The following is a 23,921-nucleotide window of genomic DNA, read 5'->3' as shown; positions in this document are numbered from 1 at the left end:
GTCTGTGACTCTCTCTCTGACCCTCCCCTGCTCACGCTGTCTCTCTCTCTCTCCTAGAAATAAATAAAACATTAAAAAAAAAAAAAAAAGAACTTCCATCAACCTTTAAAAAATATATATATATATTTTTAACACTTAATATTTTTTTTAATAATCTACCCCCAAGTCACCTAGTTACTATTCTTTAAAAATGTTGAATTTTCTTTTGTAAGTTATAAAGGTAATACCATTTCCTGAAACAAATTCAGATGACCTGAAAGTATGATTGTCCAAAGATGAATGCAAGCTCCCTAAAGGTAGGTTCCTTGTCCATAATGCTCAGCACTATTCCTCTAGCACCTAACAGAGGCTAACATTAGTAGGTGCTTAACAGGTATGTGTAGAAGTGAGAAAAGGTAAACACCACAAAAGGTGGAAGTACTGGAATGCGTTTCCCATTATCTGTTGAATCATCTATAGATAAAATACACATGCAGAGTGGAGTTTAGATCACACCATAAATGCCACTTTGTAAGTAACTTTTTTCCTTTTTACAGAGTTCAGTGTTTTAAATTTCCACAATTCCAGGGATGCCTGGGTGCCTCAGTCAGTTGAGTGCCCAACTTCGGCTCAGGCCATGATCTCACGGTTCATGAGTTCAAGCCCTACATCGGGCTGTCAGTCATCAGCACGAAGACCCCTTCGGATCCTCTGTCTCCCTCTCTCTCTGCACCTCCCCCACTTGTGTACATGTGTGCACGCACATTCTCCCTCTCTCAAAAGTAAACATTTTTAGGGGCGCCTAGGGGGCTCAGTTGGTTAAGCATCCAACTTCAGCTCAGGTCATGATCTCGCAGTTTGTGGGTTCGAGCCCCGCGTCAGGCTCTGTGCTGACAGCTAGCTCAAAGCCTGGAGCCTATTTTGGATTGTGTCTCCCTCACTCTCTGACCCTTCCCTGCTCATGCCGTCTGTCTCTCAGAAATAAATAAAACAAAGTACACATTTTAAAAAACCTTATTTAAATCAAATAAAAATGAAATGAAATGAAATGAAATGAAATAAAATAACATAACATAACATAACATAACATAAAATAAAATAAAATAAACTCCCACACTTCCAGAGGTACCTGGGGCTCAGTCAGTTAAGTGACTGACTTGATTTTGGCTTAGGTCATGACCTTGTGGTTTCGTGAGTTCGAGCCACACATTGTGTTCTCTGCTGACAGTGTGGAGCCTGATTGGGATTCTCTCTCCCTCCCTCTCTGCCCCTCCTCTGGCACACTCGTGCACACTCTCTCTCTCAAAATAGATTAACTTCTTAAAAAAACAAAAACATAAACTTCCATGCTTCCAACGTCACACCATCCTGACTCCTTTACAGACCTCTACCAAACTCCAAAACTGTGAATCCATATAGACCTGCAGGGTTTTAGGAGCTGGCCCTTTATGGCAGTGCACACCCGCCAGCTAGCCAATGCCTTCATTTTAATAGCTTTATTGAACTATAATTCAAATCCCATGTAACTTACCCACGAAAAGCACAGAATTCAATGGTTTTTAGTACATTCAGAGCTGTGCAACCATCACCACTACCAATTTCAGAGCATTTCATCACCCCTCAAAAATCCTATACCCATTAGCTGTCACTGGCCATGTGCTTCCAACCCCTCCAGGCTCAGACAGCCACTAATCTACTTCCTGTCTCTACTGATTTGCCTGGACATTTCATATAAAAGGAAAATAATCCTTTTTTTGGGAAAAATATTAATGATTTGAGAAAAAAATCTTTTACCATAAATGTCACCGAATCTTTCCTTTCTTAAACAGATTACGAAAACCCAAGTTAACTATTCTTGATAGTCAATGGCCATCAGTATAAATGACAAATACTTTGGGGCGCCTGGATGGCTTAGTCGGTTAAGCGTCCGACTTTCGCTTAGTTCATGATCTCGCGGTTCGTGGGTTCGAGCCCCGCGTCGGGCTCTGTGCTGACTGCCAGCTCAGAGCCTGGAGCCTGTTTCAGTCTGTGACTCCCTCTCTCTCTGACCCTCCCCTGCTCACACTGTCTCTCTCTCTCTCTCCTAGAAATAAATAAAACATTAAAAAAAAAATTTAAAAAAAAAAAGACAAATACTTTACTAAAATTATTACAATGAAGTGATAGCCCTAGAAGCTTCTGCTGTCTATCAGGTGGTTTGAGCTTCCACTAGGTGCCCTCGGGATGTGGTGCCTAAAACCTAAAAAAACAGAAAGAACTCTCTTCCTATAATTCTAATGCTTCTTTTCTCTGCAGGCAGCCATCACCTGTCATGCCTAAGGTCTGCTGTAGAACCTAAGCTGGCTTCTAAGACAGACTTTATCCAGTCCTTGGTTTGATTGGATATATACATGCTTAATGAAAACAACATGCAAAGCAGAGAAAAAAAATTTTTTTTTACAGGTTCAAAGCCTCTCACTCCAGTTTTGTCTTTATCAGTCAAGCTTCTTCAAAGAATTGCCTATATTCTGTTTCCTTCCTTCATATTAAGGTGCTAGGATCACTAATGTCTTCCTAATGAAGCAATCCAAAGGTCACTCGGTCCTTACCTTATTCTGACCACTTTCTCCTTCCCAAAGTTCTCTCCTTCCTTGGCATCCAATAGGCTTCTGCTTCTTCCCTCTGGTTCATCTCCAACCTCTTAAATCATTCTTCCCTATATGAACTCTACTTCCTCTATCTCGTAAATGACAGCTTGTCTTCTCATTCAACATAATCCCGGAGGGATACCCTCTACTCTGTTTTGGCCCCTTCTTCACGATGACAATTCTCAAATATGTCTGTCCCCAGTGCAGACACATCTCCACAGACCGTCCCTTAGGTACCTCAAACTCATCAGTGTCAAGATGGTGTTCATTAGCCATCTTCTATGGACTGAATGTGTCCTCCCCCAAATTCATACATTGAAATCCTATGCCAAGGCATTAGGAGGCAGGGCCTCTGAAAGGTGCTTAAGTCATGAGGGTGGAGCCCTTCTAAATGGGCGGGGCTAATGTCCTCATAAAAGAGACTCCACAGAGATCCCTCACCCCTTCCACCAAGTGAAGACACACAGAGGTCAGCTGTCTACAACCTAGAAGAAGGTCCTCAACAGAAGCTGAAGGTATGCTGCCACCCTAATCTGGAACTTCCAGCCTCCGAAACTGTGAGAAGTTTCTGTTGTTAATAAGCCACCCAGGCTGTGGTGTTTTGTTACAGTAGCCCTGACACGACATGCTAAGACACCACCCGCCCCCCCAGCACTCCAGAAAAACCACACCTCCTCCTGTCTTCCCTTTCCTGGTGGACGGCACCCCTCACACCCAGTGACCAAGACAGAAGCCATCTCATTAGCTCCCCCTTACCACCCCTCCTGCACACTCACAGACTCCCTTCCTTAAGTTCTCACATCCATCTCTTTCTCCAGCTGAATGCTACTGTTGGAGCTTATACAGCAGTCTCCTAACTGGCACCTCTGCCTCCAGGCTTCTGTCTTCATCCAGTCCTCTCTCTATACTACCACCCAGTTAAGCTTTAAAACAAACAAAATGTGAATCTGAGGTCACTCCTCTATTTAAACCCCTTAAATGGCTCCTTGTTATCTGCGTGATGGCATCCAAACTTCTGAGCACAGCAAATCGGTACTGCGTGATCAGGCCCCTCTAGTCTTCCGGCCCTTCTCTCACCCTCTCTCCAGAGTTTATTCACACAAAACTAATTACAGCTTCTCAAATGTCTCCACCCGTGCCATACCTTTTGGTCTTTGTACCTGGATCCTCCTCTCCTATTTCACTTCGGTTACCTCTCTATTGTATCACTCACCAAACTGTATGCGCTATTATTTCGGGCATACACGTAACTCCTTCGTTAGAATAAAAGCTCCTTGAGAACACAGATTATTTCTTGTTTTTTTAGTTCCCCCAAACTAAAAGTGTCTGGTACACACTAAGTATTCGATAAATGTTTCCTAGTAATATCAAAAGTCCGAGCTCTATATGGAGACGTTCTGATTTTAGTCCCTTATACAAGTGCCACACCCCATATCCTGTCCTTTACTCCCAGTCATGCCAGACCCTCTGTACCTTAATCTTATAGTCGTCTCCTCCAGAGACAAACAGCGGCTGCTGCTTATGGAAGTCAATGCCCCGTACTGGACCTGGCGAAGAAAGCAGGCGATGCATGTTAGGCAGCTGGACTTGCTTAGCTCTAAAGTGATCCTTATTCAGGATTATTCAGTTCCAGCCCTTCCATATTCTTTAATCCTAAAAAAGCTTAAACTACTCCAGAAGACAACAAATACTTAGATCTCTTTAATTGCCTCCTAGAAATTGTTATCTTACCATCATGTTCATCAAACTTGTCAATAAGGGTACACATCCGATAGTCCCATAACTGGATGACCCCATTGTGTAAACTGGTCAGGATCCAGGGTCTTTTGGGGTGAAAACTGAGCCCTAGGGGGAAAGAAAAAAACAAGGAATGATCCAAGTAGCTAAGTGTGCCCCCACAATGCCACCCCCTTTCAATTCAGGTAAGAAAAACAAATACCTAGGTTAATCCTAGGTTCATATGCTCCTTCACTGAAGGCCAGACATTATAAATTGTAAGCTATTAGGTGCTGGATTTTTGTTATATTCCTTTACATATTGTTGCGCTTTGTTTTAGGATGTCGTGAGGTCACCTGTTTTGAAGTTTGCTTTCAGTTTTGTTAGTGTGGGTCAACAACTTCCTTTAGTCTAGATCTAATTTGGCACCACTCTTAAGGTGATACCACCTGAGGTCTCTAGGTGATGCCCTGCAGTATTGGGAGGCTTTTCCAGTCCGGCCAGTAGGAACACAAAATTATTCCCAGCTCTCAGCGAGCTCCAGGGATTATTCTGCTTTCTCCCCAGGGGTTCTATCCCAGGCTTCGGGTCATTTCCGCACATGCATATGCAGATCAGACAAAGGCTTGACAGGATCCCCTGCGGAACGCCAGTGTTTTCTGTGCAGCTCCCTCTCCGGTGTTTTGTCCAGCAAATTCTAGCTGTCGTGGCTGCCCTGAACCCTAAACTCAGTCTCCACAGTGAACTACAGGGCTCTTCCCCTTTCCCTATCCTGCAGCCTGGAAACTCTTCGGGCAGTAAGGTAAAAAAGCACTCACGGGACTCTCCTTGTTTATTTCCATTCTCTTAAGAATCACTCTCCTGCACTGCCTGCCATCCAGTGTCTGAAAACTTTTGTTTCACACATTTTGTTCAGTTGTGCAGCTGTTTAAAGGTGAGAAGATAAACCTGGTCTCTGTTACTCCTTCATAGCTGGAAATGGAAGTCCACAGAAGGAACAAGTGCTAACAGTCTGGAGTGTATCCTTTCAGACTTCTAATGCAGATTGTACCATTTTATGAACATGGAAAGACGTTATGCAAACTTCTCAGCTATACGTCATGGATCTTACCAAATACATACAAACCTAATCTCGTTCTTTTTAACAACAGCAAAATACAAATTTATCACATTTTAAAATTATTCCAGGGATGAGCACTTAAGTTTTTCCCCCTAACTTTCATCTATCAGAAAATAGAGCCTAAAGAAAATACGTCTACACATAATCTAGCTTATTTGCATTATTACTGCTTTAGGCTAAAGACCTGGAAGTAGGATTGCCAGGAACAGAGTATGTCCATTTAACATTTTTATAGACACTACCCTATTGCAAAAAGACCATAGATTTACAGTCTCATCAGATTTCTGAAGAAAATAATTTTGCATACACTGGCCAACACAGATGCTATTGGTTATTTGTTGTTTTGTTTGTTTTACTAATCTAATATCAAAAAAGGGTTACTTAAGGATCTTTTTTTTTAACATTTCTTTCATTGTTAGTGGAGAATATTTCCATTTATTTACCGAACATTTACATTTTTTCTTCTAAATTGTGTTTTTTCCCATTAGGTTGTTCATTTTTTCCCCTCTATGACATACAGTAATAGTCATTAAAGGATACGAACTCTCAAATATTCTGACATCTTTTTCCTCACTTCCCTTTTCTATTGCCCAATGAGAAATCAGGAGCAGAAGAGAAAATTCAAAGATGAGGAAGACCCTTTCAGCCATCCATAAATTCTTGACGGCATGCTTCACGATCAAGACTCCCACAAGACTTAGAAACTGCTCAGAATCAGGGCACCTGGGTGGCTTAGTTGGGTAAGCTTCTGACTCTTGGCTTCAGTTCAGGTCATGATCTCACAGTTCAAGGGATCAAGCCCTGCATTGGGCTCCATGCTGACAGCCTGCTTGGGATTCTCTCTCTCCCTCTCTCTCTCTGCCCCTCTTCCAGTTGTACAGGTGCATACTGGCTATCTCGAAATAAATAAATAAAACTTTTAAAAAGTGGGGGAGGGGGGAGTTGCCTTGGTGGCTCAGTTGGGTGAGCATCCGACTACGGCTCAGGTCAAGTTCTCATGGTACATGGGTTCCAGCCCCGCATCGGGCTTTGAGCTGGCAGCAGGTAGCCTGGTTTGATTCTGTCTCCCTTTCTCTCTGTCCCTCCCCCATTTGCACGCCTGCGCTCTCTCAAAAATAAACATTAAGAAAATAAAAAAAGAAAGAAAAGACACTGCTCAGGATCTATTCTTACATTAATAATGGCCTCCAGTTTTTGAGCTACTGAGTCTACGGCAACCACTGTAATAAACATTGTCATACACTATCTCATTCTTATTCTCTCTATAGGAGAATGTTAACTGTTCACATTTTACAGATGAGGAAACAGGTTTAGAAACCTTAACTAAGTTGTCCAAGATCACATGGCTCGTTAAGGAATGCTTCAGGTTTCCAAAGCCCAGGTGATTCCAAACACCTTGCTCTGCTGTGTCTTACTAAATATTCAAGTCGTATACATACATGCACATATTTATACACATATAAAATCTCAAGAGACCTTACTTCTCTGCCTTTCCATTCTAACACTCCAAGAGACTACTGCTGTTTCAGTCATCTGCCCTCCACCCCCATCCGCTGACAGTCAAGCTTTGGAGCTGCCCCATTTAGGAAAAGAGAATGAAAATACCCCGTTACATTTGAACTTCAGATTAACAGCAAACGATACTGAAAATTATTTCGTTATCTGAAGTTCTAATTTAACTGGGAGTCCTGTATCTTATCGGACAACCTGATCAAGCTCAGACTTTACTGGGGTCAGGCCTCAATGTCCCGTCTCCAGGTAGGAAATAGGGCCCAATGGAGGCGCACGGGATGTTGATAGTGATGCAGCCAAAACCTCCCTAAGAGAGGTAGCCGATGCTCATTTCCGAAAACGTCAGACTTGGATGCGAATGGCACAGGTCGAGCCTCGATCCCCAGGGCCACTCCCTACAATACGGTCCTCAAACGCCGACAGGGACCCGTTGAATCAAAGTCGGGAGCACCGGCCCCGGGAGAAGAGGGGAGGTTAAGGAAAGGAGCGGTGCGGGAGCCGCCGCAGGTCAATCACATCCCGAGGGCATTCCGGGCAAGAGAGGGCTGCAGAACCGCCGCCAGGCCCACCCACCCGCCCTCCTGCCGGTGCGGTACGCCCGACACAGCCTCTGTCACCTCCCGCCCCCCGGCCCTCAAGCTCCCCCTCGTCTTCTCCACTACCTTTGACCCGCGCGCTTTTGGTCTCGAATTTGGTGAGCATCCTTGAGGCCTGCGGCTCCGACGTGCCGACCCGAGCCCCGCCACTCCCTGCTGCCCTTCGGCTCCCTCCACGTCAGCGCCGCTCGGCCACGGCTCCCGGAAGCTCCGCCAGCACGAACTTCCGGTCTCGGGAGCTCGAGACCACAGAGACGGCACCAGCGTTGGCCTAGACAAGCCCCTGCCGGACCGGAGGGGAGGGGAGGCTTCCGCTCAGCCGAGAGGCAAGATGGCTACGGCTGGGGGCGGCTCTGTGGCTGACCTGGGGAGTCGGAGCCTTCGCTTTCTGTCTTTCTGCGTCCTGCTGGCAGGTGAGGCCTCCCCCGCGCGTTTGCTCCGGTGTGTTAGGAAGGCCGTCCGAATCGGCCAGGCCACGAGCGCCGCCGTCCCTCTACAGCCCCTCTGCCCCTCTGTACCCCCACCCTGTAAATCCTCTTTCTCTTTCGTTCCCACGACAGAAGGCCCCCCCGCCCCTACTTCTTTGCCTGGACTTGGCTTGAGGGTCCCTTCTACCCCGCGACACGTCATGTCGCCCCATTTCCTCCTCCGGGCTTCTTCCCGGACTTCCAGCCTGACTGACCACCTGCCTCGTTTTCCCCACGGCCGGAGTCACCCCACCCACTGCCGGAAAGGACAGGTGTCAGTTCAGCCTCTTCCCACTGCGTTTAGCCTGGGACAAAAGCGGCCTCGTCCTGTGGGTGCAGAGCGGCGCATCACCAAGTCGATTCCTCGTTCCCTCCTCTGTTGATTCCACTAGCAATCTGCGTCCCTGTGTTTTGCCTCAGTTTTCCTTATCAGTGAGATGTGATAAAGATAGGATATGGGTCCTCTTAGCTGTTGAGACCGTGGAATAGCGATTCAAGGAACTTCAGGCATTTACAGTGTGCAGAAATGTTTGCTTACACGCATGTGTGTCCTGGTATAGGTCTTTCTGGTTTGATCAGGCCCTAAAATGCAAACGTGCCTGTCCATAACTGTGCACCTTCCCCCAAATTCATATTATCTTTAAAGATTCCCCGAAGGAGAAACTATAGTCGCACAGACAAATGACCTGTGGATGTTAGATTAATTGACAGATCTGTGGCATCAGGTTTCTCTCAATTCTGTTCAGATTCCTGGAAAATTGTCTCAAAGACTTTTTTTTTGCAATCTGTATTTTTAGACTGGCACCCTCTCATTAACGAGATCGATGTAGACACAGAAGGTAGAAAGCAGAAGTGTGCTCACCCATGCAACCAGAAGCTGGAACATCTGAGGTTACATGCTTTTCCTTTAGGAAATGAAGCTTTCTGTCGCTGCCCTGATTGGAATTTGTAATAACTTTCTGTGGCTAACATAGCTGGACTCATTCATCTGATCCGGTTATGTGTCCAAGAAGTGAGAAGAATGGACATTAGTCCCACTTTAGAAAGGACGAAACACCCAAGCCATCCAAGTGAGCTAATGACTTGATAGTGCCAACGCCTCTCATCTTCTAATGCTTTTTATGTTCCACGCAGGTTTGTGCAGGGGAAACTCAGTGGAGAGGAAGATCTACATCTCTTTGAATAAAACAGCTCCTTGTGTCCGTCTGCTCAATGCCACTCATCAGATTGGCTGCCAGTGTGAGTTGAGGTTGGGATTTGTGTTTGTGGCCAGTGATGTTTCAACCTGTGCCCTAGATCTCAAGATCCAAGTCCTGCTTGGGAGTCTCAGCACACAAATTAGGCTGTGTGGGTAGGAGGTAACAGAGAGCCATTTGTCAGACGAGACAAGATAATTAGTAGGCGCTAATGCTTAGGAAGTGCTGCACACTTGTGCCTCTTGTATGTGCATTTCATTGAACCATCACAACAGCCCCATGAAGTAGATTCTCTCTGACATATGACAAAACGGAGACTGAGAGAAGTTGAGTAACTTCCCCAAGATCATCAGGCTATTAAGTGATGAAGCTAGGAACTGAGACCCACGGTCCCTGTTCCAAGTCAGGACACTTAGCCATCTACTCGTTAAAGTAAAAAACGGTACTGTTTTCTAAGGAGAAAGGAGCCTCATGGTGTATGAGTCCATCGTCACCTGAACCATCTTTTTGGAACCAAAATGGACTTCTTGTAGGCAGTGGACTCTTTGAAGGGAAGGCATTGAGAAAGCCAGATAGGTGCAGGAGGAATTAGTGAAGTATTGGATTTGTCCTTATGTTTTGTAAATGTGTTCCAAAGCAGGGTGCTGTGACTGTGTGGTTCTAAAACTACACAAGTAGAAAAGCGGGTGGGAAGGCTGAACCCCAGTTCCCCTGCCATAAGGCCTCCTCTCTTCAGATTTTGTTTGTTCAATGAAGAGTTGCTCTGTGAGAATGTAGTTCTGCGGTCAGCAGGAAACTTAGAGTCAGATCTGGCTGCTTTGTCACCAAATCGGTCACCTCTGAATTTCAGTGGATGCCTGTAAAAATGGTTAGAACATACCTGCACAAAGCCAAAAGCTGAACTCTTACAGACATGTATTGACAATGTGAGTAAGTAGTATGGTCTCAGGAGTCCTGCGTCATTGCCTGAAACCCTCCAGTTGTGGGGGGAGGACGCAGACACTGCGAAGTGAAGGACTTGCTTAAGGTGGCAGTTAACTCGGTTCCGGCCCAGCCTTCCCTGAGCGGCACTCTGCATCCACCGTGCTATGTCCCTGCTGCAGGGCGTTCTGGAGGCAGGTTAACTGGTTCCATAGAGTCCCAAGTAAAATTTTTGGACTCCGTTCTTAAATGGGTTTGTGGGTAGAAGGGAGCCAGGTCCAAGTGTGGGCTGAGATCAGACTGCTGGTCTAGCCAGAGCCCCACTCTAATGCTAGGAGGCCAGGATTCCCCCCCCAGAGGTGTGCTCAAAGATAACCTCTGTGGGAATAAGTCACTCCACTTCGTGTTCTTAGAGCAGCCCTGTGGGAAGAAAGCAGCAGCCTCTAGAAATGAGCCAAGTGCCAGTACAGAGAAATGAGAGGGGAGGGGCTGGACTCTGGCCACTTCCTCATTAGGAGCTTGTTTCTAAGTCTCACTTCTATTTGTCCATCCTGAGCAAGCTACACCCTCTTTAATTAGGCTTGCTAGCATGATACATGTAAGGAGAAAAAGATTCAGTTTGGTTTTCTGATTATAATGCTGTTTCTATTGGCTTACTTGATTTTCCTTTATTTTATTTTAAAGATTTTATTTTTAAACCATCTCTACACCCAAGATGGGGCTCAAACCTACAACGGAAAGATTAACAGTTAACATGCTCTACCGGTTGAGCCAGCCAAGCACCCCTGTTGGCCCGTTTTAAAGTGCTCAAAGAGGGTTATATGTTCCTTCCCTTTCCTTTCCTTCCTTTTAAAGTCTCCACAGTATGAGATGACTAAGGGTGAAAAAGTTTCTCTTCATTGAAGGCCCAGAAAAAGTGAGCAAGTTACTCTGGACTTCACAGAATCCAGATTAGAATCCAGGAGTTTTATTCCAGTGCCCTGGCTTCTCTTCTCCCCATCCTCCTTGGAGCTGAAGTTCTATATACTTGGTTTGTCAGAACAGCTTCTCCTTTTTCCGCGTATTATATGCCAAGGACTGCTGCCTTTTGTTGGACTTGGAACTGCCGTCCGTAGCTAAGTCTTTGTTAAAGTCATTCCAGGTTCTGATATTCCTCTAAAGTTGATTATCATCACTATCCGCATGAACTTATTACGCCCTTACCACGTGGAAGCCATAGTTGAATGCTGGGGACTTGCTTCCACATCTATATTTTACCAAATCCCATGGAAGAAGACTTCTACTTGGCCGGCAGTCTGAAAGTGCTTAAGGTTTTTGTGTCACACAAATTATCAATATTTCAGTGCCTGGATCTAGAGCTCTAATTCTCACGACTGACGGTATAATGAAGGATCATACATGGCAGGTTTTGAAAGTCCACATACCTGGGCCTCACCTTTAGAGACTTTAATTTAGTAGGTCTGAAATAAGGCCCAAGTGTCTATATTTTTTAAAACTCCAGAGTGATTCACAACTAGGTTCGAGAACTGTTGCTCTAAAACAATATGACTTTTCATACATGAAGTGAATTTTCACTGGGCAGGAGGCTCCTGGGGAGACTAGGGGATGTCTCCACATGGATCACTGGGACTCAACAGGCATTGCAGCGAAGAACTCAAGGCGTTCTGGACTATAGGTCTCCCTCCTCTACTGCAGCACCACTCGGGCCTCGTCATTCATGAGACACATAGAAAATATTATTTGTATGGCATCCTGGCGTAGATGGAAATGGATGATATTTGTAGGGCATCTTAGGGTAGTAGATGAGTCTGCTACTGGCTGGGGGGTGACCAGCCTAGGGTCTTTGGAAACCCTAGGTCCCCGAAAATGAGGGCGTTAATGTCAGCTCATCCTTAACCCATCAAGGCCCATGAGTTGGGAAGCTGTCTTCTAAAGGCCTCAAAGGTCTTGAGTGATCCTACCTAAAACAGGCAGAAAGCAAATAGTTGTTCCCAAACAGGGCAAAGGAATGGAGACCCAGGAATTCTGAAGCCAAGGGAGTCTGCACATATATTTTTACAAAAGAAGATTCAGTGGTAGAACTCTGAGCTAGAGATCTAGAGCCTTCCATTTCCTGGAGGAAATACAGGTTTGAGAACTGTGCTGTCTGCTGTTCCAGAAATCTGTATGTATGGTTAAATGAGGTTGAGGGAAGAGAGCGAGAGAATGTTCGTACAACCTTTCTGAGATTCAGTGAATGAAGCCTCTGCCGAGTAGACCTCTGGAGCTGTCCCGTCTGCCAGGCACTGCTGGTCTCCCTCAGGTGGAGCTGGGTGATTCAGCACTTCAGCTCAAGTCCAAGTCTGGAGAGAGCTGCATTAACCCAATGTCTGGTGCCATGTTTGGTGGGTAAATGATCTGCAGAATCAGTGAGGCAGAGTCAGAATTGTCAATTGTGGGAGCTCTCATTTGAGCCCATTCTGTCCTGGCAGCTTCCGTTAGTGGGGACACAGGGATCCTCCACGTGGTGGAGAAGGAAGAGGACCTGCAGTGGGTGCTGACTGACGGCCCCAACCCCCCGTATGTGGTTCTGCTGGAGGGCGCGCTCTTCACCAGGTAAGAACCGCCTTCTGGGAAGCCGCAGCCACAGATGGGAAGATTTGGGGGACCGTCCCCACACTTGTGAATAAAAGCTTCCCTTGGCTGCCCTGGTCTGATCAGGGGCAGGGGTGAGAGTGAGTCTTGGAAGAAAACCCGCACCATCAGAGAGTCCTCTGGGTGACCTTATGATAAAGCTCCAGTGAGTAAAGACCCCAGGCAGGAGGGAGAGGTCCATAGGGTCACTCAGCGACAGGGTAGATGAGATCAAGCCCGGAGGTCAGGTTGGGTCATAGCCCTCACTTAGGAGTTAGAGACGGAAAAGGCAAGAAACGAATCAACAGTTTGGGTGGGGGGTGTTTCCATTTCTTTGAGTAGAGTTGACAGGCCACATATGTTCAGCAAGGAGTCGGCTGTTGGGATGCCATTAGTTTTGCATTTGTTTCTGTCCCCGGGGGCGAGATGCTGGCCGGGGATCACCTTCCCAGTCTTCCTTCTCGCCGTGCCCTCCCTGCCCCAGGAATCTGATGGAGAAGCTGAAGGGGACAGCCAGCCGGATCGCTGGCCTTGCAGTGTCCTTGACCAAACCCAGGCCTGCGTCAGGCTCCTCTCCTAGCGTGCAGTGTCCCAATGACGGGTTTGGTAAGAGCCCGGGAGGATCAGGGGATCTCCCATCACACAGAGCTCACTGTTGCTTAGTCTGTCTGTGTGTCTGTCTGTGTGCAGCGTGAGCCTGACTCCCAAACAGAAGATGGTGTTTCCTCGTCTTTGCCGTTCATCCTCTGCTGCTTCCCCTTCTTCCACTTCCCCCCATCCTCCCTGTCTGTCACACGCTCCAGTCCCCGATCAGCCAGCCCGGGGCACCCTGATACCAGTGTCTGTGTTCCTGTAGGTGGTGACAGGTTGATGCTTGCTTCTTTGAGTCCCCCTTTCCTTTGGAACTTTTGGTCCCAACCCTATGATAGCCCAGCCTTCCTCCCTCACTCAGGCGCTAAAGGCTGAGCATCTAACAGCCTAACTCCCGAACTCCCCTTCAGGCATTTACTCCAACTCATACGGGCCAGAATTTGCCCACTGCAGAGCTATCCCATGGAATGCCCTAGGCGACGGCTTGGCTTATGAAGACTTTAGCTTCCCCATCTTCCTGCTTGAAGATGAAAATGAAACCAGGGTCATCAAGCAGGTAATGACCGCCAGCTCCCAGCAGAGAGAAACTTTCTAGGCGCTCCACCCATGGGAGGGCGCAGCCGCCAGGACCCCCTCTGCAAGTCCGTTGCTCCAGGAGCCAGTATGTTTATTTCTTCCCCCTCCCATTTCTTCCCCCTCCCATTTATTTCTTCCCCCTCCCATTTCTGTCCTGTGTCTTCCTCCAGCCTTGACGGCTTTTAGGCTGGAAGAGAACGTGAATTGTATTTGCTCTAAAATAAGGTGTAGACCCCTGGTTAGGAACCCCGAGTGTGGTAAAAAGATCATCAGATTGGGAACTGAGAGAGATTCAGCTCAGAGGCTTCTGAATGTTTTTAGTTCCAGTAACCTCGAGGTCATTCTAGCCTAGCTTCTTTGTTTTGACATGTAGAGCAGTGAAGAGATCTGTTCCAAAGTGACATGGCGAGTTGACCTCCAAGCTGTCTTGAATTTGATGTTTGAGATTTGGCGTGGTGCACTCTACAGCTAATCACGTTGGGAACTGGGGCTGGGCCATTGGGGATGGGGCCCCTTCATCCGCCCCCGCTAAGTCATTGAGTCTGTGCCCCTTCATGTGTCTCGGTGAGGTTTTCTCCTGGACCTCACGCCTCCTGGCTTTGTACCGAGACAGCTATGGCTCAGGGACTGCGGGCCTTCAGGCCGGGGCCGGGTCCTCCCGGGAAGTGTTTGGGGGGGATTCCACACGCGCTGCCTCAGCGGGACCCACCTCCCCTCCTAGTGCTACCGCGATCACAACCTGAGCCCAAACGGCTCTGCGCCGGCCTTCCCGCTGTGCGCCATGCAGCTCTTCTCCCACATGCACGCCGTCGTCAGCACCGTCACCTGCATGCGACGCAGCTCCATCCAGAACACCTTCAGCATCAACCCAGGTAGGACAGGCCCAAGGCCTGCAGAGTGGGCCGGGGACCCGGGAAGGGGGGCCTCCGGCGGGAAGCACGGGGTGGGAGAGGTGGGAACTGTTCTGAACACCTGAGGATTTGTCCCCGCAGTAGACAGGGGCAGAAAAACCAGCCTAGAGCAGTGGAGGCAGGAAATGATTGACAGGTCCATGGGACAGCAATCAGAGGCATCTGCGTGCCCTCTCTGTGGCTTCTCGCTTACTTCTGCTGTGCTCTCTCTGTGTCCTGCTCAGAAATCGTCTGTGACCCCCTGTCCGACTACAATGTGTGGAGCATGCTTAAGCCTATAAACATGTCCGGGGCATTAGAGCCTGATGACAAGGTTGTGGTCGCCGCCACCCGGGTGAGTATGGGCCCCTGGTCAGGGTGCACAGGGCCAGCACTGAAAGGGCTGGCGGGGCTCTCGCATTTGATTCGCTGTGCTGGGGAGCCTGCAGTGGAAAGGGCTCCAGGCTCTGGGCTCCCCGGGTTAGCCGTGGTCCCAGGATACACACACTCCCTTGGCTGCACGGGGAGAGGGGGCCTGGCGCCCGGTCCGAATTGCCATTTTCAACGCCTGTCTGCCCTGCCTTTTTCTCTGTACCCAGCTGGACAGTCGTTCCTTTTTCTGGAACGTGGCCCCAGGGGCTGAAAGCGCCGTCGCCTCCTTCGTCACCCAGCTGGCTGCCGCCGAAGCCTTGCAGAAGGCACCTGACGTGCCCTCCCTTCCCCGCAATGTCATGTTCGTCTTCTTCCAAGGGGTAGGGGCTCCTCCAAGGGGGCGGGGCAGGGCAGCAGGCAGGGTCAAGGTGGGAGTGACTGTGGAGGTAAGAGTGACTGTCATTTGGGGACAGTCTGGGCACTTAACCTGAGTTATGCAGTAGAGAGCTTTGGAGGCATCTCCACGTGTCCCCCCCCCCGAGTCACACATTTTAGGCAGCTGTCGCAGCGTGCCTGGTGGCCTGGGATCCGGATCAGTGGGCTGCTCCCCCCGCCCACTGATGCGATCTTTGGGAGGCCTCCTTTACTTTTATTCTCTGGACTCTCTTGCTGCCACTTCCACCCAAGAGCCCTGAGGCTCCTGCCCCCTCCCCTGCCGCCCCCACAGCCTGGCCCTGGAATAAGAGGACGGCAGCCGCGGCTGAGTCCACGGAGGGGAGGGCGAGGCAAGAAGCAGGCACATAACAGCTGATGTTCGCCTCAGGCCTTTACCGAGGCTGCTCTGCCGGTTTCTGGGCTCCAGAAGTCCTGTGATGCACACATGTGAGGAATAGTCACAGCTGGGAGGCTGGGCAGGGAGGCGGGTGAGGTCACGTGACTGTGTAAGCTGGCCAGCGCTTGCAGTGACATGAGACCATAGCCTTTGCACCTCATGCCCTGGTGATCTGGCCTCTGGAGGCTGAGCCTGTCCCGACCTTTCAGAATCTCTGTTCCCTTCCCCACCCGTCTTCACCTCCAGGAAACGTTTGACTACATCGGCAGCTCCAGAATGGTGTACGACATGGAGAAGGGCAAGTTTCCTGTGCAGTTAGAGAACATCGACTCCTTCGTGGAGCTGGGGCAGGTGTGCTGCCCATGCCCTCCTCCCTGTCCCTCCTGCCGACTTCTGCCTCCGCTGTTCTGTGCCCTCCTTGCCACTGCCTCTTCCCTGACTTTTCTCGGACCTTCCTCCTTTCTCCTGGGCACGGGCCACAGCAGGCGCTGACTAAGTGTTTCTTCATTCTCCCCCAGGTGGCCTTAAGAAACTCTCTGGAGCTTTGGATGCACACAGACCCCATGTCTCAGAAAAATGAGTCAGTACACAATCAGGTAATCTGAGCATCTTTCCCCCTCACCTTCTGTTTCAGCAGCTCAGAATCTGGGCACCCCTCACCCGGGCCTTACCCCACCAGCCCCCAGGGCCTGTGAGACAGGACCTCAGGTAGGGTACCAGCTCCGGGGTGAGCAGCACGGCTGTTATAGCCCCGTGGGAAGAGCCCTGAGGACCGCCCGTGGCCCTGATGCCCTGGGTGGGGCAGTTCTCCGCCTCCACACCTAGCAGAGCACGGGACTGCCTGGCCCCCTCCCTCTCCACCGCCCCCACTGTCCAGGCTGCCCTGCCCGGTTCCCAGCTGTGTCAGACTCTACCCTAAACGTCCTCCACATTCCCCACTCTTTGTTCAAGACCCTCCCTCCTCTCAGACTCCAGCTTTGAGCCTGGTTTCCTCATGAGATTCCTGCCATTCCAGTGGCACCCTCCCCGCTCTGGGCTCCTGTGTGGCATTTGGTGCAGTTTTGCATTGTCACTTGCTTCTCAAACTCTGCACAAGTAGGAAATTAAGCACCTAGTGAGAATAAGACCGCGTGAGCTGCAGGACATTCAGAGCCTGGATCCCAAAAGTCTCGAGGAGCTAGGGTGCGGGAGGGCTGGGGGCAGCTCCACAAGCTGGGGACTTGAAGGAGGGAGCGTCGTGGGCCTAGGAGGCACGTCCGGCTTCCCTGTCCCCAGCCTCCCCTGAGCTCCCCCTCTCCCCACAGGTGGAGGCCCTCCTAAGTACCCTGGAGAAGAGCGGGGCTGGCGTCCCTGCCGTGGTCCTCCGGAGGCCCAACCAGTCCCAGCCGCTCCCACCATCCTCTCTGCAGAGGTTTCTTCGGGCTCGAAACATCTCCGGCGTTGTCCTTGCCGACCACTCTACCGTCTTCCATAACCGGTAAGAGCCACTGAGCCCACATCCTCTTCCTTCTCGGAGAGATCTGTCCCGTAGTCTGGGGCCCAGAGAGGTGAGTGTCTCCTGTGTCTCTCCCCTCCCCTCCAGCACCCTCTCCAAATTTCAGGTCAATTTGTGTTCTTTGTTTAGTGACCTGCTCACGTCTAAGCTGGTCACCTCATGTGGCTTGACGTCATCTTAGAAAACGGGGCCCCCTCAGCCTCTCCGCACTTGGGCTGCCTCCCCCTGCTCTCCCGAGGCCTGGGTCCCTGGGGCCGCCAGCAGAGGGCAGCATCCCCAACAGGAGGGCCCTGAGGACAGTAGCTGGCGGCTCTGGGTCCTTCCTCCCTGCCCCCCAGGGTGCTGGGCTGGGCGGGATGCAGACAGTACTCAGACTCTGAAATGTAATGTGTTCTTGCCTTTGGGGTAAGAGTGTGCTCTGCGGCTGAGGGGACTCCACGGATAAGGGGTAGAGCCCTATTAGTCACCTCTCTCCTGGTCCTGGGCACCCCAAACTGCCCCTAACTGAAGCCCTGGGCTAATGGGACTTCTTACTTGGGCCAGATTGCTAGGCCCCCAACTTCCTTCTCTCTTCCATGAAGCCAGAGGGGCTTCTGAGTAGACCTGCTTAAGCTTTGGTTCTCTGACCCCAGCCGAGGAGCACCTTGCTTATTTAGGGCAGGGACACTTCCAGCACCTGAGGTCAGCCATCTGCTCCATGTGTGACCCCGGCATCACTTCTGGTTGAAGGAATAGGCCTCGTTTGCACACAGTTGGCCTTGATTCTATGTGTGGCCGGCATTTGTTGATGCTGAAAGCTGGGAGCTCTCCTCCAGGCTCTTCTAAGCTCCGCCTCTACGGAGCCGCCCTGGGAGCATATGGCGGTTGGACCCAGGGCAGTGTTGTGTGTCTGGGAAAGCCCCGTGTTCCTCCCCCTCAGCTGCAGCCACCCTCAGTGTTCATGTTCATCGGAACCATCATCCAAGGGCTCTGGTGATATGGGGCATGGTGCCTGCTCCCCAAAAGTCCTCTCAGCCGTCTGCAGCCCAGACTATGGGGAAGCGTCTCTTCTGTTTGAAGACCTCCCAGGAAGGGAGGAGACTCCGACATTCTGATCTCATCTTCCTCTTCTGCCTCGTCTGTTGGGAGGGTCCTTGTGTTTCACTGCTCTTGCTCTCCACACCCTCTCCAGTGGGGACCCTCATTTTCTGTTCCTTCCCCCCGGATGATGAAAACACACACCAGGCTCCTACACGAAGGGCCTTGAGGGAGGCCCGGGGCAGGGCCCTGGCTGTGTGTGGCCGAGGCTCATGCCGGCTCTCCCGGCAGCTATTACCAGAGCATTTACGACACAGCGGAGAACATTAATGTGAGCTACCCCGAGTGGCAGAGCCCCGAAGAGGACCTCAACTTCGTGACGGACACTGCCAAGGTAACACTCGCCTGGCTGGGTGGGATTGTGGGGGACATAGCGAAGATGGTTAGAAGGGCAGCACGCGCGGGTAGAAGAGGTGGGCCGTTCAGCCCCTCTTCCCGCCTGCCATAGGCCCTGGCAGATGTGGCCACGGTGCTGGGACGCGCCCTGTACCAGCTCGCAGGGGGAACCAACTTCAGCGACAGCATTCAGGCCGATCCCCAAACGGTAAGGGCAAGTGGGGCCCGCCTCCTGTCCGGCTCTGCTCACACGGCAGCCCGTCCCAGCTGCACTTGACTTGCCTCCTCCCCCAAACCCGGGACCCCAGCGTGCCAGCGTGGACGCCCGCCGTTCCAGGCACTCCTGGGTGGGCTCCCACACCCTGGTGAACCACTCTGCCTTCCCAGCCCCGGAGCCCCTGGCCGGGGTCTCCACTGAGCACTGCCTGGGCTCCGGGTTGTGAGCTTGCTGCCTCTTCCTGCCCCAATCCCAGGTCACCCGCCTGCTCTACGGGTTCCTGGTCAGGGCCAACAACTCCTGGTTCCAGTCCTTCCTCAGGCAGGACCTGAGGTCCTACTTGGGTAAGCACGCGCTGCGCGAACGGCACCCTTCGCTGAGGCAGGGGATGGAGAAAGTCATCGGCTTGGTTTAATCTCTGCTTTTTTTTTTTTTTCCCTTCTCTCTCCTTTCCTTTTTTTCTCCTCTGTTTTCCTTTCTTTCTCCTGATATGTGTTGGGTCCATTCCCTTAACCTTCCCTTCTCTGGCTCCCGCTAACCTTGGGCTCTTCCTTCCTCTCCCACCCACACTCACACCCACCTTCCAACCTTCCCTTCCCTGTGGCGTCCACTCAGGGGACGGGCCTCTGCAGCATTATATCGCTGTCTCCAGCCCCACCAACACCACTTACGTGGTACAGTATGCCTTGGCAAATCTCACTGGCCAGGTGGTCGACCTCCCCCGAGAGCAGTGCCAGGATCCGAGTAAAGTCCCCAATGAGAACAAGGATGTGAGTGGGATTGGGGGGCGGAGGTGCCCCTTATCCCCAGGGGAAGTCGGACAACGTCCTAGGCCCAGCTGGACCCAAGGGGTTGGGATGCAGAGGCAGAGGGATGCGGCCCCTTGAACTTGAGTGTTGGAGGGCAGGAGCCCGGGGGAAAGCAGAGCACGTCTGGGGGAGAGAGGGTTGCCTCAGCCCCGCGCCGTGGCCCGTCCCCCTCTGCAGCTGTACGAGTATGCGTGGGTGCAGGGCCCTCTCAACGCCAACGAGACGGACCGGCTGCCCCACTGTGTGCGCTCCACGGTGCGCCTGGCCAGGGCCCTGTCCCCTGCCTTTGAACTGAGGCAGTGGGGCTCTACGGAGTACTCCACATGGACTGAGAGCCGCTGGAAAGACATCCGCGCCCGCATATTCCTGGTAGCCAGCAGAGAGCTGGAGGTGAGCCGGGCGGGGCATGCCAGCGGGGCCCCTGCCCTCTCCCTGTTGCCTCTTACCCCCGACCCACTTCATCTCCCATTTGCTCCCCATTTGCCACCAAAACCTGCTGCAGCCGGGTCCCCTGTCAGATTTCGCCCTGCCACGAAGTCTGTCTACACTGACGGTGGGGGGGTGTGTTCATGCTAAAGGTGGGCTCCTGTCCAGCCCCACGGAGGAGCTGCTCACCCTGCAGGGTGCCTGCAGCTCCACTCTCAGCTGGGATTCCCCCCTGCCATCGCGAGGCTGTGCACGGGCTCCACAGTTTATCCAGTCCCCGTCCCAAGTACATCATAGTTGCCACCAGACAGTCAAAGTCATGGGTCTTAACTTCAAGATGCTAAAAATCTAGGGACTCCTGGGTGGCTCAGTCAGTTAAATGTCTGACTTTGATCTCAGCTCAGGTCATGATCTCATGGTTCTGTGAGTTCGAGCCCTGTGTTGGGCTCTGTGCTGACAGCATGGAGCCTGCTTGGGATTCTCTCTCTCTCTCTCTCTCTCTCTCTCTCTCTCTCTCCTTCCTTCTCTCCCTCCCTTTCTTTCTCTCTCTCTCTCCCCCCGTCTCTGCTTGTACTCAGTCTCTGTCAAATAAACTTAAAAAAAAAAAGATGCTTAAAATCTTAGTAATACAAAGTTATGGAAGAACAGAAATACTTCTCTTTCCAAACGGAGAGGCTCCATCTTCCAGTCGGGAAGGCGTTGCCTGTGATCGCTCAGGACTTGGGGTCAGGAGGCAGCTCCGGGCTTCCAGCGTCCCAGCCCCCTGCCCCAGGCGGTGGTCCAGAGCTGCGCTGGGTTCTGAGAGCGTCTTTCTCCTTCCCTGCCCACACCCTCTGCAGTTCATCACCCTGATGGTGGGCTTCGGCATCCTCGTCTTCTCTCTCATCGTCACCTACTGCATCAATGCCAAGGCCGACGTCCTTTTCATTGCCCCCCGGGAGCCAGGAGCGGTGTCTTACTGAAGAGGAGCCCAGCTCCTGCCAGCTCTGCGGTTCACATCCTAGACCACTTGTCCCACGGGGACATAAGCCACTGGTGTGTCACTGGAACCTCTCTGGGCCTGCTCAGACTGGAATTACCATGAAGAAGTAGAACTGCCCAAAAGAGACAGACAGAAACAAGTTCCCTCTCTCCAGCTGCCCCTCCCTGCCTCCCCTTCCTCAGCCCTGCCAGATTCCAGGAGGGCAGATAGAAGCTTCTCGCTCCTATTTGACTCCTAGCTACCCACCCTACCTTATCCTTCTTCAGGGTCCCTCTTCCCTTCCCATCCTGCCCTAGACCGCCCTCTACTCCCCACCCCACCCCATTCCCAACTTTCCCGACCAGGAAGAAGGACGTGAAGCCTGAATGCCAGGAACAGACCACAAGGAAGCCCCGAGATCCCGGCCAAGCAATCTGTCTCCCTCCTGCTGTCCTGTGTCCAGACCCGTAGATGGCACCTCGGCTGGGGTGTGCTGCCGGGTCGCCTCCGGCCCACAGTGCTAGCTGTAATTTTATTAAGCTGTAATATTTGTTTTGTTGTTTTGTGTGTGTGTGTGTGTGTGTGTGTGTGTGTAAATATATAAATGGCAAGTTTCATTAAAAGAGACTGTCCCACAAGACTTATATGCGTCATTCCTCTGTGCCCTCCTGTTTGGTGACCTCAGACTGGAAGTCATGGAATTGTCACCACGTGCTCCCTCTGGGCCTCCAGAGGCCCAAGGAATGTGGCTGTGTCAAAAACGGGAAGTCCTCAAAGTAGGGCTCCCGTAGCCTTGGAGCCCAGGTTTCCCTTGTAAGAACCATGTTAGCATCGTTTTTTCCCCTTGGTATTTGACAGACACTCGCTGGGCTACAGAAATGAAGGGGACTCAGCGCCTACCCTGAGTGGCTTGCAGTTGGGGTGAGGGAAGAGACAGGCGCAATCCAGGGTGGTCAGGTGAGGTATCTCCAGAGTGCTCCAGTGACACAAGGATTCGGGCACCAGGGATGGCATCTGGGAAGGCTGCTCAGAGGAGGAGGCATCTGGGCTGCATTCTGTGGAGTTCAGCTGTGGAAGCACAGGGCTTTTGGGAACAGTAAATTATTCGGGGTGCCACAGGAGAGGGGGCGGGGGCCAGGTCATGGAGGGTCTGGGGTGGCATGCCAAGCAGCTTGTCTCTTCTGTTGCTGGTGGGCATTTTGTAGACGGAAGTGAGTGGCTTTGGACTCTTCTAGAACGAGAGCCTTGGCTCTGGGAATACCCCAATGCCCTGAGTCTTCATGGAGCAAAGTTCCAGAGCGTAACTGCACTGCCAAATGACAGGCCGTGGCTGAGTCTGTGGAAGGGGAAGACCCCTCGGGAGTGGTGCCAGAGGCCAGCCTTGTCCCCTCCCCGCTGCCCTGAGGCCCAGAAGACAGCTCGCTAGGAAGGGCCAGCTCCTGGCCCTTTTATCTTCTCACATCCTGCCGAGGGGGCGATTTGCCTCCAGGTTTCTCTCCGAGTTCCCTCGGGCGGAGAGGCACAGGTTGGCATGTCTGGGGGGCTGGGATGTGGAAATGAACCCTGGTTCCCCCCCCCCATACCCCTCCTGGCAGTAGGCAGGCGCAGCTGCCACCGTTGCTGGGCTGACTCTGCGCCTCCCTCGGCCAACAGGGTCTCCCGGCGGACTGGGCAGTGAGCTCCCGGTCCTGGCAGCTTCGGGAAGCGGGGAAGTGGCCGGGCACCAGCGTGGGGGCTGTGGGGGGTGGCAGTACAAGCCATGGGGCCCTCCCCCTCCAGTCTCCTCAACACCAGCTTGTCTCCTGCCTTCCATCCTCCCCCTGCCTCACCACCCACCCAAATTCAAAACCAGTCACCTGGGCTCTTTCCAGGCTCTGTACAGGGCACGAACCGCCAGCTGACCCTTTCAGGACCCCCTCTCTGAGATCTTGGCGGGCTTATCCTCGGTACCTGCTGTGCCCTGGAGACCCCATGGGGCTGCCTGGCAGCAGGTTAGGGCCACAGACTTTAGCTCCTCAGGCTGCACCCCCTACCCTCCGTCTGGGTGACCCTTGCTCTGAGATGATGAGTCACTTCCCACAAGGCTCCCCTGTCCACACTCCTACCCATGCCCAGGGCCCAGCCCCAGGACCCAGGACCCAGGACCCAGCCTGTCCCTATGTCTTGCCGCCCCTCGCGCCTCAGCACAGAAGGCTTTCCTGTTACCTAGTGTTTCTCCCCCAGCCTCTATGAGTGAAGGATCTTCTGGTCCCCACATCTGGGTCACTGCTCCCAAAGGCACATCGTGGGAGGAGATACTTTCATCCAGAGTCTGGTGTTCCGTGCCAAGACCTTACCCTACTCAGAAGGACTGCTTCCTCGTGGAACCAGATAAGACCCTAGAAATGACATGTGCGGTCTAACTCATCTGATAGACGGGGGGGACCCGTAGCCCAGAGGAGTGAGTGGCTTGCCCAAGGTCACGGCAAATGAGAGCTGAGCTGAGACTAGAATGTTTCTTGTATCCATGCTGGCAGGCACGGCAACAATAAACGTTTATTGAGCATGGCTGTGGGCAAGGCGCTCTGTCCTGGCATCGGAAAAGGCTGTGAT

At 51.6% G+C, this 23,921-nt stretch overlaps 2 protein-coding genes across 2 annotated transcripts in view; one reads left to right on the top strand and one right to left on the bottom strand.

The window, feature by feature from the left end:
• COPA (COPI coat complex subunit alpha) overlaps window positions 1–7,754 on the bottom strand; it is a 48,466-nt gene extending 40,712 nt beyond the window's left edge. The window contains exons 1-3 of the mRNA XM_039246504.1: window positions 7,617–7,754; window positions 4,338–4,451; window positions 4,080–4,153 (exon numbers count right to left, since the gene is read on the bottom strand). Of these exons, the coding sequence (XP_039102435.1) occupies window positions 4,080–4,153; window positions 4,338–4,451; window positions 7,617–7,656 (228 nt within the window). The 5' untranslated portion in view covers window positions 7,657–7,754. The remainder of the gene's footprint in view (window positions 1–4,079; window positions 4,154–4,337; window positions 4,452–7,616) is intronic.
• Window positions 7,755–7,845: 91 nt separating this feature from the next.
• NCSTN (nicastrin) lies at window positions 7,846–21,969 on the top strand. Its single transcript, XM_039246505.1, has 17 exons — window positions 7,846–7,963; window positions 9,152–9,256; window positions 12,606–12,729; window positions 13,232–13,353; window positions 13,749–13,894; window positions 14,636–14,786; window positions 15,050–15,159; window positions 15,404–15,556; window positions 16,255–16,359; window positions 16,527–16,604; window positions 17,313–17,485; window positions 18,812–18,914; window positions 19,029–19,124; window positions 19,390–19,477; window positions 19,749–19,903; window positions 20,120–20,332; window positions 21,208–21,969. The coding sequence occupies exons 1-17, from the start codon at window positions 7,882–7,884 to the stop codon at window positions 21,328–21,330; spliced, it is 2,127 nt and encodes a 708-aa protein (XP_039102436.1). The 5' UTR covers window positions 7,846–7,881; the 3' UTR covers window positions 21,331–21,969.
• Window positions 21,970–23,921: the final 1,952 nt, after the last annotated feature.

Source organism: Hyaena hyaena, unplaced genomic scaffold (genome assembly GCF_003009895.1).
Source record: "Hyaena hyaena isolate Hyena2069 unplaced genomic scaffold, ASM300989v1 scaffold_281, whole genome shotgun sequence".
Lineage (NCBI taxonomy): Eukaryota > Metazoa > Chordata > Mammalia > Carnivora > Hyaenidae > Hyaena > Hyaena hyaena.
Note: the sequence above shows the minus strand (reverse complement) of the source record. Positions and strands in the feature narration are given on the sequence as shown.